General features: G+C 36.3%; 2 protein-coding genes across 4 annotated transcripts in view; both read right to left on the reverse strand.

Annotated features, from left to right (window-relative positions):
• ZZZ3 (zinc finger ZZ-type containing 3) overlaps nucleotides 1–6,022 on the reverse strand; it is a 91,807-nt gene extending 85,785 nt beyond the window's left edge. The window contains exon 1 of the mRNA XM_033115569.1: nucleotides 5,904–6,022. The gene's annotated coding sequence lies outside the window, so the exon portion shown is untranslated. The remainder of the gene's footprint in view (nucleotides 1–5,903) is intronic.
• Nucleotides 6,023–12,298: 6,276 nt separating this feature from the next.
• USP33 (ubiquitin specific peptidase 33) overlaps nucleotides 12,299–16,293 on the reverse strand; it is a 56,013-nt gene continuing 52,018 nt past the window's right edge. For all 3 annotated transcript variants that reach the window (XM_033114042.1, XM_033114041.1, XM_033114040.1), the window contains exons 22-24: nucleotides 14,938–15,040; nucleotides 13,832–13,900; nucleotides 12,299–13,446 (exon numbers count right to left, since the gene is read on the reverse strand). In XM_033114042.1, the coding sequence (XP_032969933.1) occupies nucleotides 13,289–13,446; nucleotides 13,832–13,900; nucleotides 14,938–15,040 (330 nt within the window). In that variant the 3' untranslated portion in view covers nucleotides 12,299–13,288. The remainder of the gene's footprint in view (nucleotides 13,447–13,831; nucleotides 13,901–14,937; nucleotides 15,041–16,293) is intronic.

Genomic DNA, 16,293 nt, shown 5'->3' on the forward strand with positions numbered 1-16,293 from the left:
AAACACCACAATAAAGAGACCAGGGCAAACAACATCAAACATGTCAAATAAGCATCTAGAAAACAATATTAATCTTTTTAAAGTTTAGGGTAAAAATGAATATCAAATATAAATGTAAATTAAAAATGAAACATAAAACAATGGGGAAAATAAAGGATTATTTAATAAACAGAGTTAAGACAATTACCAATTTGGAGGAAAACATTTAGATTCTCACTTCACACCAATGCCAGATGAGGTAATAACTTAATTTATTTAAATCTAACTTAGAAAAATTAAAGAAACAGTATTGAGTATTAAATCAGTATGTTTATTTATTACATTTCTGGAGAAGGGAATTTAAGATCAGTAGTACAAAATTAGGTCAAAAGATCTGTTTACATTAATTTTTAAATTGTTTATTTTAAAAATTCACAAAAGAAATACATCTATTAAGCATAATGTTTCATGTCATTATGTAATCATAGTGGTATAATATGACTTACACCTCATTAAGTTTTTAGAAGTAATATTTAATGTTGAGATATAGAGCAACAGTCACTCCAAGGGAGTATAAATTGATACTTTTGATAAATATTGTGACAATGTGTATTTTAAGAGCCTTTAACTTGTATCTCAAAATAATTTCTGGCAATATAGTAGACCATAATACTATATACAGAAAACATCTTATGTATAAATGTTTTTCACACTGTTATTTATATATGCAAAAAGTTAGAATAGCAGAATGATACATCTACACATGGAACATCATACAACCATTTATAATAATGGTTATGAAGACTCATAGTGAGAATGGGGAAAATGTTACCTAACATAAGGTTAAAAAGCAGGACTTGAAATTAATGTTTTATCTGCAAGTCTATAAAAGACATATACTTAAAATAATGAAAAAAATATATCAAAATGTTTATATAGTTCTATTAATTCCTAAGATTTAAAATCCTCAAGTCAGCCACTGAAATCATTAAAACACATACACATACACTTTAAATCAAGTACTATCTATCATCACTCTATCACTGAAGGAAGCCTGTGGTTTAAATTAACATTAAAAGAGACTAAGAAGGTAGGCAAAGCGACAACAACAAAAAATCCACTACAATATAAAACTGTCAATGACTCCATATGAAACTGAGTCTCACTTCAGGATACTCAGTGTGTACGGATGGAGACTCAACATTGGGGTTCAAAACTATAGAACTGAATCATACAGACAGGACATTTACTAACTCTAATTATCTGCTTTGAAAATTCGTCCATCAACAAATGTTCTATACTCTGTAGACAACTGGTTAATTATTACTAACATCAAATATTAAATGCAATACAGCCTTATTTGGAAGGTAATCCCATGAAATATTAAATAAGGAAATAAATAAAGGCAATACAATGAAATAAAGGAAATTCCATAAACAGCACCATTTTTATTTGTTATCGTCAGGTAAGTTCTGTAAGTGAATTTTCTAGAAAATTGAAACACATTTTTAAAAACTTTGAAAAACTTTTACTTTTATAACAATCTTTTTAAAAAACACCAACTTCTTAGTTCCTTCAACACAGTCCATAGAATAAATGTTTATGATTAAGGTCATCATTGTGACACATCATGTACTATACACTTCTCTACAGAATTTTGATCCCCTCAGAAGTAATGCTTATAAGACTGTACATAGCTACATAATAGCCTTATAATACTATTAAGTTCCATAGTTCCATCTTCTTTTTAATAGCACTTCTTCCTTTTCCCTTGAAATAAATGACATTTCAGTTGTCAGTGTGCCTAATTCCAATGGTCAACCCTATGGATTATAATCTGTGGGCTAAAAAATCAGATAACCAATGCTGTTAGGGCTACAAAATTTAAAGTTATTTTACTCCAATTGGTAATTTCTGAATAAAGACCATAGGATTATTGTACTTGGTTAGTTCTTTTGAAGGCTCAGGATCCCTGCTGCTTCAAGTAGCTGAGATCACTAGCACTCAAAAAGTCGTTGAATTACTAATTTATAAATATAATGGAGTTCCAAAAATAATAAAATAACTGAATACATAGTTTCATAGTCTCCTCAGGGAAAGTTACTCAACTCATTTGTCTCTGACAAGACAAAAATTACCTATATAAATGAGAAAGAAGAGCTAAAAAAAAAAAAAAAAAAAAACAAAAAAAAAAACAGGAAGAGATGAGGACAAGTTCAAATAAAATGGCAAAGTTCATATTCCATGGTTTTACAAGTCAAGATTTATGACTTTGGGAAATATTTACTGACAGTGTTTTTTAAAACATAATTACAGGGCTATCACAGTATTAACTACAGATATTTACACCACAGTGTGTACCATATCTACATTAAATACTACTTTAAAAATCAAAGTCTTCCAGCAAATATTCTTTATAGTTAAATCCAGACTTAATCTTCATATGAATTTAGACAGATTTTTTTGAAAAGCACCTGCAACGTACTTTCATGGAAATTTCTGGTCAAGCAGTTTACTGTAATCTCTTGGACACTGATTCAAGAAGAGGTAAGAAATAAATGTATATTCTTGATGTAATTAATATGTAACATAAGTATTACGAGGTACAGTTTACAGAGTTATAGGTCTATGGAAATTAGCATTATGTCAGACCTTAAAAAAAAAAAATCCAAGTGAGGACAAATCAATATATTATCACTGTTATTTTCTCTGATGACTAAAGCTCATTAGCTCTCATACATCACTTCTATGACAGGAATAATTGAGAAAAGAAAAATAAAATTTCTTGGTTAAGTTTTCCTAAGCAAATTCAAATCATGTAAGACACATTTCTCCTCTTCTTTGGGTTTTCTTAGTATATTTCTAACTAATACTTTAGATAATTTAGTCTGTATGTCTTTTACAGACTGGTAATTCCCAACATCCGCTATCAATAACAGTTTATAAAACAAAGTTGTAAGAGTTAAGGAACATATATTATAGCAAAGGCCCAATTAACAAGCAAAATTTTGTAGCTAGCTTTGCAAAGACCATGAATAGAACTGTGACATTTGAATCCTTTGTCATTTTTACAATTTCCTACTTCTAAAAAACGATTAAAATGCACTCAATAAATGTTATTTAACAAGAGGGCTACACCTAAGTATAATTTCAATTAAGTACCAACTTCAGTTGCTGACTTTTTATGACAGGTGATATTGAGCAATTTTGGTGGAGGACCAAAAACTGTCCAAAAAACTATTTAAGAGGAAAATAAATGCTTCAAATACTGATTCCAAATTCTGGTCAACTCACATTGCCCTCCAACCAACTACCTATTCTTAGACTATGGCTCTGTCAACCTTCTACCATTCTTTCTTTTCTCTGCAACTTCTCCAATTCCATTTCAGCATCGATCTATAGACTCGCATGTCTCCTCTTCCCCTGTCCCACATCACCTCTCTCAACTACAAGTTTTATTCCTCAACAATCCTACTTTAACTATTACAATAGAAAACCACATTGCCCAAGAAAAGTGGACTTTTTTTTTTTTTTATGTGACAGGTCTGGCAAAGAATATTGCTAGTATGTTTGGGTGGAAAAAGACAAAAACAACAATCACAAAATGCTGCTTAGCAACTTTTGAGTATATGTATGTTTATATTAACTACTGATATATCAACCACCCTCCAGTTGAGCTCACTACATTGCAAGGTTGAACTATTATTTTAATTGAGCTGCTAACTTTTAAAACTTCTGAAAAACTCCTTACTCATATTTGGGTCACAGTTTAGAATATGTAGGTATCATAAAATATAAACATGAATATTAGGGTAAATATATAACACAAATTAAACTTAAAAACATAAAACAAGTTATATTTACTTCTTTAAATCCTATTTTACATGAACTTTATTTTTGTACAAAGCTACCAGCATACTAAGTCTCTAATGGAGGAATATTAATGCTATCATTCAAGATATTTTCACAAAACTGTACCACCCCAAAGTCCGTATGAACAAAAAATTTACGTTTTTTAAAGCAAGAATGCATGAGTTAAGACAATAGGCATACATTACTAAATAAAAATTGAACTGAGTAGGAAAAATTTTACTGATTGCTAATGTCGTGACATTGGATCTTAAAACAACATCTCACCAATTCTTTCTCTTTGTTAAAAAAAAACCCAATACATGGAATACATCTGAAAAATACACAGCTACCACTAAAAGTGGTCAGAGATTTAAGACTGAGGAAGAAAACTTGGTAGAGTGTAACGGAAACTTTTATTCTATATACTTCTCTGTATTAAGCATAGAAGCAAATAACACTTTTGTGGTTTCTTAAAAATTATGAATGGATTACTTGAGTTATCTGATTAGTTTTATAATTAACTCCCCACTAAGAATACTAAATAAATCCAAAGAATTATCAAGAATATTAAAGTCTACAGTAAATTCATTAGACATTAGAATTGCAGAAAAATTAATTTGATGTCAAACTCATTGAAGAAAAATTGAACTCAAACTGATACCAAAGTTTAAGAGAAGCTTGCTTTTAATTAAAAATTTGACTTAAAACATTCCAATATTGCCTTAAATATGTAACCTAAAACAACTATCCCTGAACATCAAAGATGGCAACCTGTACCAAAATCTTATCAGTAATTATGAGTTAATAGGCATGTATAAAGATTAAAAGAACAATTTTATTCCAACATCAGGTACTATCAGAGACATCAGGGGTCCCTCCAAATACTGTCAAAAGTTATTGTAGATACAAAGTAAGTTAGAGTGATGAGCAAATTATTAATGACCAAATAAATGGGAGTAAATGATGCCCAGGGGGAAGAAATGGAAGGCACTGTTTTAAGCGTCTAAGAATGGCCAGTGGAGAAAGGTACCGCAGCAGAAACAAGCGACAGAATGGTTAATAGGCTTGGAATTCTTTAGAAAATGGCAACAAGGGGAAAAACTGACAAGAACGTTTGAAAGTAAGAGCAACGGTATCCAATGGAATCCTCACGTCTGCGCGAGCACGGCTCCAGACTTCCAATGAGTTGGGACAGGGGTGGAACTACTACTGCGCGGGGGAGAAGGTGCCCGGGCTGAGGGATGCAGACTGCAGGTGGCCGAGCGCCCGCAGGGGGGTGGGGAGGAAGACCGTGTCGCCTCAATGGGGTCAATATATTCCCTTCAAGACTAGAGGAAGCTGACACAGCACGTCTCTCGGCACTAAGAGGCACTCGCCCCGGCCCCTCCCTAACAACTTGCCTGGTAGAAAGAGTTGCGGGTCCCAGGCCTCGGAACCCAAGGCTCCGCCATCCAGGACAACTGCTCTGCCAACAAGGTCCCGCGAGAATCGAGAGATCTCGCGACACAAACCCACTAGCATCTCGCGAGTTTCCCCTAGCACCAACATGGCGGTACAGAAAAATCAGTAGTTCGGTACTTAAAAAGTGCTTCATTAACGGACTGAAAAACGTGTAAAATAGAGAAAAAGCAGGAAGTCTCTTCCTCCTTACATTTCTTATCCTATTTCCCCTAGTAGAAAAGAAAAGTGGCAAACTACTCTAAAACCCCTGATAACCACGGTTATACTACACAGATATACGGTAGCATCCCTCAGCCTCAGCCAGCCTCCCTGTCACGTGGAAGCAGACTATCAGCGTGCCCGTCACGTGGGCTACGCTACTGGGCGAGCGCGCGCCCGTCTCCCTCCCAAGAGCCCTCCCCGCACCCCTTTCGCCCGCGCACACGTGCGCGCGCACCCCCGCCCCACGTGGGGGCTTCGCCGTTGCCGCCGCCGCCTCCAGTCCACCCCCCTCTCAGCGCTCCGGTGCAAATCCGGGTCCCAGAGCCGATCGTACCCCGGGTTCCCTCCTCCTCTTCCATTCTTCCTCTCCTGAGTCTGGCCCTTACCACGTGCCCTGAGCGCGTGCTCACCTTTCTTGCGGGGCCGATCGCCGCGGGCCACTAGAGAAGGTGCCGCCGCCGTGGCCGCTCTCCAATCCCGCCACAGCACTTGCTCGGGTGGCCGCCGCCGCCGCAGGAAGCTCGACAGCGGCGCCGCGGCGTTTCCAGGTGGGTCCCCGCCTCCCGCTCCTGCCACTTCCCGCAGCACCAGCGGCTCCTTCCGGTCCCCTCCTTTCTGCTCTCTGGGTCGGGCGGGCGGCGGCGGCGGCGGCGGCGGCGGCTGCAGCTGCAGCTGCAGGCGCGCTCACTACACCGCCTGCTGGTAACCGCGGCCGGTGCAGTGCCAATGGGCCGGGGGCCGCCGAGGTCTGCTCGAGCTGTCCGCCTCCGCCCGCGGGCGAGGGTTGGTCTTCGGAGAGCAGAACCCGATCCATCCCGTGCGATAGTCTAACTTGACCCTGCCCAGGGAGGAAAGGCGCCCCAGTAGCTCCGCTGTTGGAAATCCGCTTCATCCTGCCCTTTGTGGGTTCTTGACAGCTTTGCACACTCTTGCCGCTTTACTAGTCTCAGGCTAGGAAAATATTAGTATATGTATATATATATATGCTCCTGCCTACCTCATCTCCAACCGCTCAGGCCCCTCGTTCACTCTAGCTTTCCGCCTGTTCCTACAACACGCAGGCTCAATCCACTTCAGGACTTTGCACTTGCTGTTGTTCCTACTGTCTAGAACACTTCCTCCAGATTTCTTTTAACTCATCGATGTTCAATACGTATTTCAAGTTCCTTCTCAAAGATTAGCATCTGAGACTTGCCAGACCACTATCCACAAGAGCACATTTGCACCACTGTTCTTAACTCTACCAGCTTGTATTTCTTTGTGACAGCTATTGCCTCCTGACTAGATATGTCGGTCACCTGCCACCAAGAAAGTGAGATCCTTAGAGGCAAGGACTTTTAACTTTTGCTCATTTCTGTATCCCGACACCTGTGTTTGGCACAAAGCAGTGTACAATAAATAATCTTAAAGCCTATCAATGAATTATATTGAACAGGCAGGAAAATAAAGCCTAACACATACTGATGGAGATTAAGTACTTACCTTGGGTTGATAGTTCCATTGACAACCTCACCATTTATGAGCTGTGAAAAAGCTGAGTTAAATCTCCTTCCCCGTCTATAGTTTGAAGATTATATTCAAACTATATATTCTTTTATTTATGCTTATGAATTAAAAGTGTAATAATAAATAAATGCTAAAATTCCTTTATAATACAAAAAACAAGTACCTAAATGTAAACAAATAAAAATTTTAATTAAAAATTAAAACAAAAGATTTTTTCCCGAAATAGTTTGGGCCAAAAACGTGGGTGCGCATTATACACAGCAAAATACAGTAGATACTATTAGTGGTGGGCCCTAATACACTAAATGTACTTTTCAGATCCCCTTCAGGAATGAAGGGCTTACTACCCCATCAGCCAGGAGTATTGCCCACAGACAACCATCAGCTCTTAACCCCCTTCTGGCATTGTCTAATATCACATCCCCTCCCAAGGAGGCCACATCCTATGATTGATCAACGCAGGACTACTAATAGGAATCGTTGGAAGGCCCAGCCCTTGGGACAGTTCTGATGGAACATTCCATCTCCAGAACAACCTGTGGCAGCTGAGGTATATCATTAAGACTGCATCATGGCTCGTTTTCACCCTCTGCCAGATTCTTCTTCTCACAAGTGATGGTCCCAAAAGCATTCCCTAATAAATCTGCACACTAATCATGTAAGAGTCTGCTTCCTGGGGAACCCAACCTGTCACACTATTCACATTTTTCTGATGAGAAAATAGGCATAAAGAGGTTGCGTAATTTGCCCAAGTTTGAACTGTGGAAGGTTCTATAGAGAGATAAATGAAGTATTGTGGGAACAGAGTAGGGCTTGGGAAAGGCTTTTTACAAGGGTTGGCATTTGAGTTACAGCATGATTTTGCAAAGCAGAGAAAAAAGACCATTCTCAGTTCTCATGAATGAGAGGTTGGGAATATGAGAGGTGAAGTGCTTGTAGCTCCAAGTGGCTGGATCCTGTGGTCTTTGGAGCAAGCCCTAAAGTGGTGAGGGGAAAGGCTCAGTTCATTGATGGTAAAGAAGGTAGCCAAAAAGAGAAAACTCTAGGTTGGGTTAGCTCGTACTGTGTTTCTCCGAAAATAAGACCTAGCCAGACCATCAGCTCTAATGCGTCTTTTGGAGCAAAAATTAATATATGACCTGGGATATTAATTATGTTAAAGTAAGACTGGGTCTTACATTAATTTTTGCTCCAAAAGACGCATTAGAGCTGATGGTCTGGCTAGGTCTTATTTTCAGGGAAACACGGTAGCTGAGTAAAAAGGGAGAAGAGACCCTCAGATCTTCAGTTATCTAAGAGAGGGAAAAGAGCTTCCTTGCCCGTGGCATAAGGAGCCACTGCCAACTTCACTGGCAAAGACCACTCTCTAATTATGAAATAGCCCTATATGGTCTTGTTTTAAATATTTTTTTAAAAATTTCAACTATACTTGACATACTATTAGTTTCAGGTGTACAACACACTGATTAGACATTTACATAATTTACAAAGCGATCACCCTGATAAATCCAGTACCCTGTCTTATTTTCATCTAGGATCACAGAATATTGAAGAAGAGACTTCAAGATCATCTAATTCAGGGGTTTGTACAGTATTTTCTGAAGCATTGGCATTCCTTCCATAAACACAATCTTATACCAGAATCCAATACTTAATTCAAATAAAAGATGACCAGGGAATGGGCAACCACTGATGTCTCCCTCAGTCCCTTACCATGGCACATAAGGCACTGCCTCAGAACGTGCTTACAAAATCACTGATGTAGTTCATTCATTTATTCTTTTGATAAATATGCCAGGAGGTGTACTAGGTGCTAGAGATACAGTAGTAAACAAAGCAAGCATAGAACCTCACTCTTACACAGCATGTAGTCGAGAGGGAGGCTGACATTCAAGAATAATCACACAAATACTGTACATAAATACAAACCGATAAGTAACATGAATGAAAGGTACTAGTTAACTATGAGAATATGTCCATATGCCCAAAAGTACATGTCTAAGGTGTTTAGATAGAAGGGAAAAGGGAGGCATTCCTGAGGAAATAGCATTCAGGCTGAATGAGACTTGAAGTATGACCGTATATTTAGGAGTTAGTGCGGCAAAGGTTGGGGAAAACATTCTACAGAGAAAGAGAAGTTGATGCAAAGCCCCCTCCCTACAAGGATGGAACTTAATACTACTTACTTCCTACTAATACTAATACTACCAGAAGTTACCATTTTTTCTATGGGTATATATATAATATCGGATGTGAAATATGTATCCTAATTTCTCCTATTTTCCATGTTATTAAATATTCTTTTAAAAGCCCAAGAGATGGTTATATAATTTACTTAACCATTTTTCTATTTGGGAGTATTTGGGCTGTTTCACTTACATGCTATCGTAAATAATTGGTTTGGTGAATGTCCTTGTTTCTAAATATGTGCCCAGTTATTTGGGGAGGTGAAAGTACAAGATTTGGGTAGCTGACTGAATTTGTGGGTAAAAGAATCTAGGGTTTCTGGCATGGGCAACCAGGAGACGGAGGTGTCATTGATGAGTTGTATGTCTGGGAGGTAGGTCCCAGGTCTAAGCTGGAGGTACAGATTTGTGAGTCTTCAAAATACAAGTAGTAACTGGAACTCTTGGTTTAGATTAGGTTATCCAGGGAGAACACAAGGAGTGAAAAAGAGCTGAAAATCAAGACAAAACCCCGAGGAACTAAAATTTGGAGGCAAGGAAACAAAAGTGACAACTAGAAGAGAAACAAGGCCAAGAACAGTAAAAGAAAAACTAGGATAGAATTGTACCCCAAAAACCAGGGAGGAGAAAATGTGAAAGAGGAAGTCATCAACATTAATTTATTAGACAAATTTATCAGATAACTGTTTTGAGCCACACAGTTAAGCACTAGAGGTAAACAAGACAAATCCTTTTGGTGCTTACTGTCTAGTGGGAAAGATGTTGTACACCACTGAAAAGGCCAATATATTTGTCATATTTTAAAAATCTATACCTTACTTATTTCTAAAATACATGTGGCTTACAAAAAAAAGTTTAATAGTAAAATAGAATTTTAAATAATTAAAATGGAAAAATTCAGGCAAAAAAAATAGGAAGAAAAATAATGCACAGAAATACATGTTCTAAGATCCTGAACACTTGCTTAAAGCTTTTTGGCAGATGTTGTAACAAAGAAAAAACAAGATCACTTATGACCTCTCAGTATCCATAGGGTAACAAACCAGTTACTCAGAGGAGGCATTACTATTCTTAGCAGTAAGACCAAAGATAAATTTCTCCCATGAATTCTCAACATAAGATCATGTAACATGATGAATAGTGTCCTCAACAGTATCCTCATAGTAAATCCAACAATTTTATGGAACTCTGTTTATTGTAACATCTCTAAATCTAGACTAAAGGCAATTCTCTAGGCTTGGAAGAGGTGAAAAGCATAGCCAAGTAAGAAACTCTTATAATTCTAATTCACTGCAAGGAAAGATTTAGGAATATTTGAAATATTTAGAATTAGAATATTTGAAATATTTAGAATTGGAGTATTTGAAATATTTAGAAATATTTAGAACTGGGATAGGCAAGATGGATTCTACTTTTAATGAGAGGAACTACAAAGTCACATGGCAAAAAGTGTGGACACAGAGATGTGAACAATTAAGGCCATTAATGCAATCAACCTACCATCTTGCTTTGGCCAGTGCAATATTAGTAGATACGACACATGCAGACTTGAAAAGAATTTGCTCCTCTGCCATGACCAAGAGAATATGCTTATACTTCCTCAATTTTAGCAAAAGAGCAATAAGTTTATCTACTGCAGCCAGGTGATGAGCAAGTTTTGAAAGAGCTGGTGTGGTAGTATGCTATCCTAACGAATTGACATATTTTGTATGTTATATGTATTATATGCTATATTCTTACAATACAGTAAGCTAGAGAAAAGAAAATGTTATTAAGAAAATCGTAAGTAAAATATATTTACAGTGTCTATTGGAAAAAAAGTGTGTAAGTGGACCTACACAGTTCTAACCCATGTTGCTCAAGGGTCAACTGTATAAGTAGACTGATTCCAGAGTCCAAACACTAATTACGTTCATGTTATAAATTGAGGTACTCTTAACCTATGTAGGCTCTCACTATTCCTTGACTGCAGTTTTCCTATTTCTCAGCTTAAGTATTTCCAAGAAAATCGTCCTCAGAGAAACCATGTCTTTTATTCCACACTTATCCACACATACTCCAACCTCTAGCTGAGAGTCTATCGGACTGCTACCACTTTACTTACTATATTGTTATTTTGGTGATTAAAATGTAAAAAAAATTCTATAATCTCTTAGCAGTATTCTTTATCATATATCATATATGTATATATCTCAATGACAAATGCTATTAATGAATAGGACTAATACCATAATCTGTTTCAAAAGAATTCACTGGGAGATAATACCATGGTGAATAAGAATACTGATAGGAAGTTACATTGACTTAAGTTGGAGTCCCATAACTGCCACTTATTTGCTGTATAACTTAGGCCAAGACACTTTACCTAAGCCATAGGGTGTACTGAGGACTAAATGTAATTAAGCACGTTAGTACAGTGGCTGAAATAGCACAAATATTCAATAAATGGCAAGCACTTTAAAAACAAACCTTTTTTGATTATCTCCTAAGTGTCAGGCATTACACTAAACTCATGATTTAGAAACAGGTAAATAATACCACTCAATCCTTAAAGAGGATTATAGTATAATTATGAAGAAGAAAACTAAAAAGTATATATATTTTTAAAAAATTCAAATAGACTTGGGAGCGGCCAGGTGGCTCAGGTAGTTGGAGCGCTATGCCTCTAACACTGAGGTCGCCAGTTCGATTCCCACATGGACCAGTGAGCTGCGCCCTCTACAACTAGATTTAAGAACAACGGTTCAACCTGGAGCTGAGCTGTGAGTGGCCGGCATGGGACTGGCTCAGCTGGGTAGAGAGCAATGCTCATAATACCAACATGGGCCAGTGAGCTGTGTCCTCCAAAACTAGATAGAACAACGCCTTGACTCAGAGTTGGCGGGGAGAGCGGGGAAGGGGGGATAGAGTTGGGGGGGAGGGGAGGGGGCAAATTCAAATAGACTTAATGGCTCATCATTTCATTAAACATCAAAACTTTACTACTGAATAACTTATTTTGCATACTTCTGATTAAAAAATAAGACACTAATATTAACAAATTTTATACCATTCACTATTGATATCTATCAAATAAATTCAACATCCAATTTGTACATTTTAAAATCATTTTTATTGAACTAATTTTAACAACACTATTTTAGCTGGTGGCAGTTGCCCCTAATCAAAACAAAGCCATCATGAATGCTATTCAACATACTCAAAGTAATTTAGTTTTGTTCCGTACTTGAAATATAGTTAAAATTTTGACATCACATAATCAAGCAAATAGCAGTGCACACTATATTAATCAAAGACTTTTGCATTTCATTAAAAAAATCATTTTGCAAGTGGCTTCAGCTTTATCAACAATCTCAGTGACACATTCCATACTTCATGCTCTCAAAATAAAAAGTGCCCTAAAACTAAGTTTTTTACTAACATTAATGCATACTATCCAGGGTTATAGGAATTGAAGTTTAATATTTTACAGTGTAAGAGGCAATAAGTTACTGATATTTGCTGACACAAATTTCACTCAAACTAAATACATCCTTGATACATTCAAAAGACATTTTGTAAATATTAATATGCTAGTTTATATGCTGCAGTGCAAAAGAAGTGACACCCTAACGTTTCCTGAGCTTTAGGAAATTACCATTTTTCTGACTACAACTCTAGATTTAAAATAGGCTCTTTATTATATGAAGCCATGTCAAAACTATACAATTAAATAAGGTTTTTGGAGAACTGAAAAGATTGGTCAGAGTTATGATGGTTTGGGGTAATGAAAAAGTTTTCAAAGCAAAAGTATTTACAAAACTACAAAGGTTACTATGGATTTGAATGTGGTATAAAGATCAAAGATAACCTACTGATTACCAAATGATCACAATTATCGCTCTTTCAAAATTATTACACTGAAAGACTATGGTAAGTTAAAGCATTAAATATACCATCCTGTAGTATATTATACATTTTTAACAGTTTTCCATAATGCCCAGTAAGAAGGAATAAGATACAATATTAAAAATCGAGAAAATAAACATGCTTTTAGGAATGTTTCTACATGTGTACATGAGAGGGGAAGTGAAATTTCTCATTACAACACTATATTCTCAAAATTACAAAGACCGAGTCTCTACTTCAATTTTTTCTTCTGCTTGTAGTATATCTGAGTCAACATGAACAACTGGAGGTCGTAGGATAACTTCAGGCCCTCCACCATATATAGACTGTAGAAAATTCCATGTTTCTTCAGAAATTTGACCAGAATCTGCTCCTAAAATTAAGTATATATAGAAAGAATATTTACCAATGTACAAATTCATATTGTAAGAGCTTCCATAATGTAGCCCCCAGCATGAATCATCTAGGGATAATTGAGAACTTTGGAAACATGAATTTTCAAACTACCAACCCATAATGTTATGAGCTGCAATTTTATGGTCTTAAAAAGTTAGGGATCCTTTTTCCTAGCTCCTATCAACAATCTCAAACCCTCACTCAAAAAGTAAACACTGGCAGCTTTTCCACTATTTGTCCTACTTCATGTAAGAATTACATCACTGAGCTGGGTAAAAAGTGGCACAGATGGCTAATAATGGTATATTGCTAACAGTGACAAATTTCTAACAAGTAAAGGCTTAAGTGTTAGCCAGACTTACCTTGCCTAAGCATCACATTGCCACATTTAGTGACTGCGATTTTAGTGTTATCAATAGGACCGGGAGGATCTAAGTTAAAAGGAAAAACCAGTGATCAAAATGCATACTTTCAAATAAATGCACCAAAGAATTGCATGTTTCTGTGCCTGAAATAACTAAAGGATGTACTATATAATAAGTTTTATTTTTTAGAATATTATAGTCAATTCTTAACTGTCTTCTGAGCTTCTTCCTTCTTGGTTCTTAAGATTCCCCAAAACAGAATCAGGAAAGAAAGCAAAAGAGGCTCTCACTACCATATAAAATCTAACAGAAATGATTTAAGTATTCATTTGAGGATTACAGGTTAAAATGCACTTTTAATACTATGAAAGAACAATTTCTTTGTAATTTAAAAATTCATGCAATTTTCGATTTGTTTTTGTCATTAAACTACAAATTAAAAGCATTATAAAATGAAATATTAAAATGCATCTTTTTTTAATTTAAGGAAAAAAACCCCTTATTTGTTTTCCCCTGCATACAAAAGTACAGTGCATGTTCATTATCAAAAGTTACAAAAAAAAGTACAAGGAAGAAAAAAATACTTTAATCCTGCTACAAAAACACAGGTGAACTGTTTTAATATCTTTGCGGTCTTTTTGCCTTTGCATATGTTGCCTTTTTTTTTTTTTAACACAAAAGGTTCAAACTATGCATACTGTTTTGCAATCTTTTTTGTATATCAAGAATATCTTATTTTTAAATTACTAAAGGCTGTCACAAAAATTATTTGTAAAGTCCATACAGTATCCCATTGTAATAGGTAAACCATAATTTAACCAATATTATTGTTAAGTGGGTTTTTTTAAACTATTCAATATTAAGGCTGCAGATTAGTTTTGTTTTGTTCCTTTATTCCTGCTATAAATATGTTATAATTTATGAAATAGGTTTAAAAATATTAAAAGTTTCCACAAGCAGAATACAAATTAGAATGTAAGATGCCTGTCGGCAGGGATCTTTTTCTCTTTTGTTCACTGGTGTAATCCCAAGTATATACAGATATTCAAAAATGATTCTCAAGAAAATCTGCATAGAATTTCATTTTTCAGTTAACCACTTACCTCCATCTTTACCCTTCACAAAACTTTCCCATTCTCTAAACCACTGCATACTGATGCAATAAAAAGTTGCTGGAGAGTCCTCCTCTTGGAATGCTCTGTTGAGCTATGGGGGGCAAAAATCAGTCATTTAGCACTTGCTTTGTAGCAGAACAATACAATCATTCTACCTGAATATCTGATAAAGCCAATTTCTCTACACAAAGAATGTGCTATACGTTGTGCTAAGTTATCTTAGTACTAGCATATATGGTCATACCTATTAATTAACAATTCTAGGTTTGTCTTAAAATTTAGCATGTACACACATGGGGACATAAAGATTGTATAAGTGAAGATAGTTAAGCTAAAGTCTTCAAAACAATAAATACTCCATATATTTATTAAAAATCTTATGGGTAAATGTTATTCAAACATACCATATCCACTGTCTACATCTTGTGTTCACTTAAGATATTTGTGGACATGTTGCTACTACAAACACAATGCTGCAATGAATAATCTTGTGCATGTTATTTCACAGACAATATACATATATGTATAGGATAGTGTGACAGTCCCTAAAGATGTTCCACTCCCTTCTTTAGTCTTAAGGCCTAAGGGATGCGTATGTGACTCAAACAAGGCAAAACTCTACCAGAAATGGAAATCTTCAGAGGAGTGACCTAATAGTTAGAATGGAGTCATTCCAATGTCAATTTAGTTAGCTATATACTAGGAATACCTTGGTTCCTGAACTTCTGGAGGTCTGGCTACTCGATTTTTCTTTTTAATAAATTTCTTTTTTGCTTATGTTAGCCATTCTGGCTCCCACTAATTTCAACTAAAGAAACCCAATTCATAGAAAAACTGGTATAGAAAGAGAAGTGGAGGCCACAGAGCTTGAGGAAAATGAAGGGTATGAAATTTATGGAATTGTAATAGTGTGGAAAGACAGTGAGATTCCTAAAAATATTTCATGATGGGTAACTAAATGCCCATACTACACATTATCACTTGACAAAGGCAAGTTCAGATCATGTCTCTCCTATAATCAAATCTAATCAAAACCCTGCCATTGTACCCAAAGATCCTTACAGCCCAGAAGCACCTCCATGATCTGGTCACATGATTGACTTTATCTTCTAATACTTTTGTCCTCATTTATTCACTTACGGTCACATGGACCTTTGTTATTCCCAGAACCAAGCAGACACCCTCCTGCCTCTCAAAGCTTTGCATGGCTATCCCTTCTTTTTGCAGATACCTAAACATCTCCCTCACCTCCTTCAAGTCTTTGCTTAAATGTCACCTTCTCAATGAGGCCTATCTTTATCACTCTATTTAAAATTGCACCTCACTCCTCCATTCATCACTGTA

Source organism: Rhinolophus ferrumequinum, chromosome 9 (genome assembly GCF_004115265.2).
Source record: "Rhinolophus ferrumequinum isolate MPI-CBG mRhiFer1 chromosome 9, mRhiFer1_v1.p, whole genome shotgun sequence".
In the NCBI taxonomy this organism is placed as follows: domain Eukaryota; kingdom Metazoa; phylum Chordata; class Mammalia; order Chiroptera; family Rhinolophidae; genus Rhinolophus; species Rhinolophus ferrumequinum.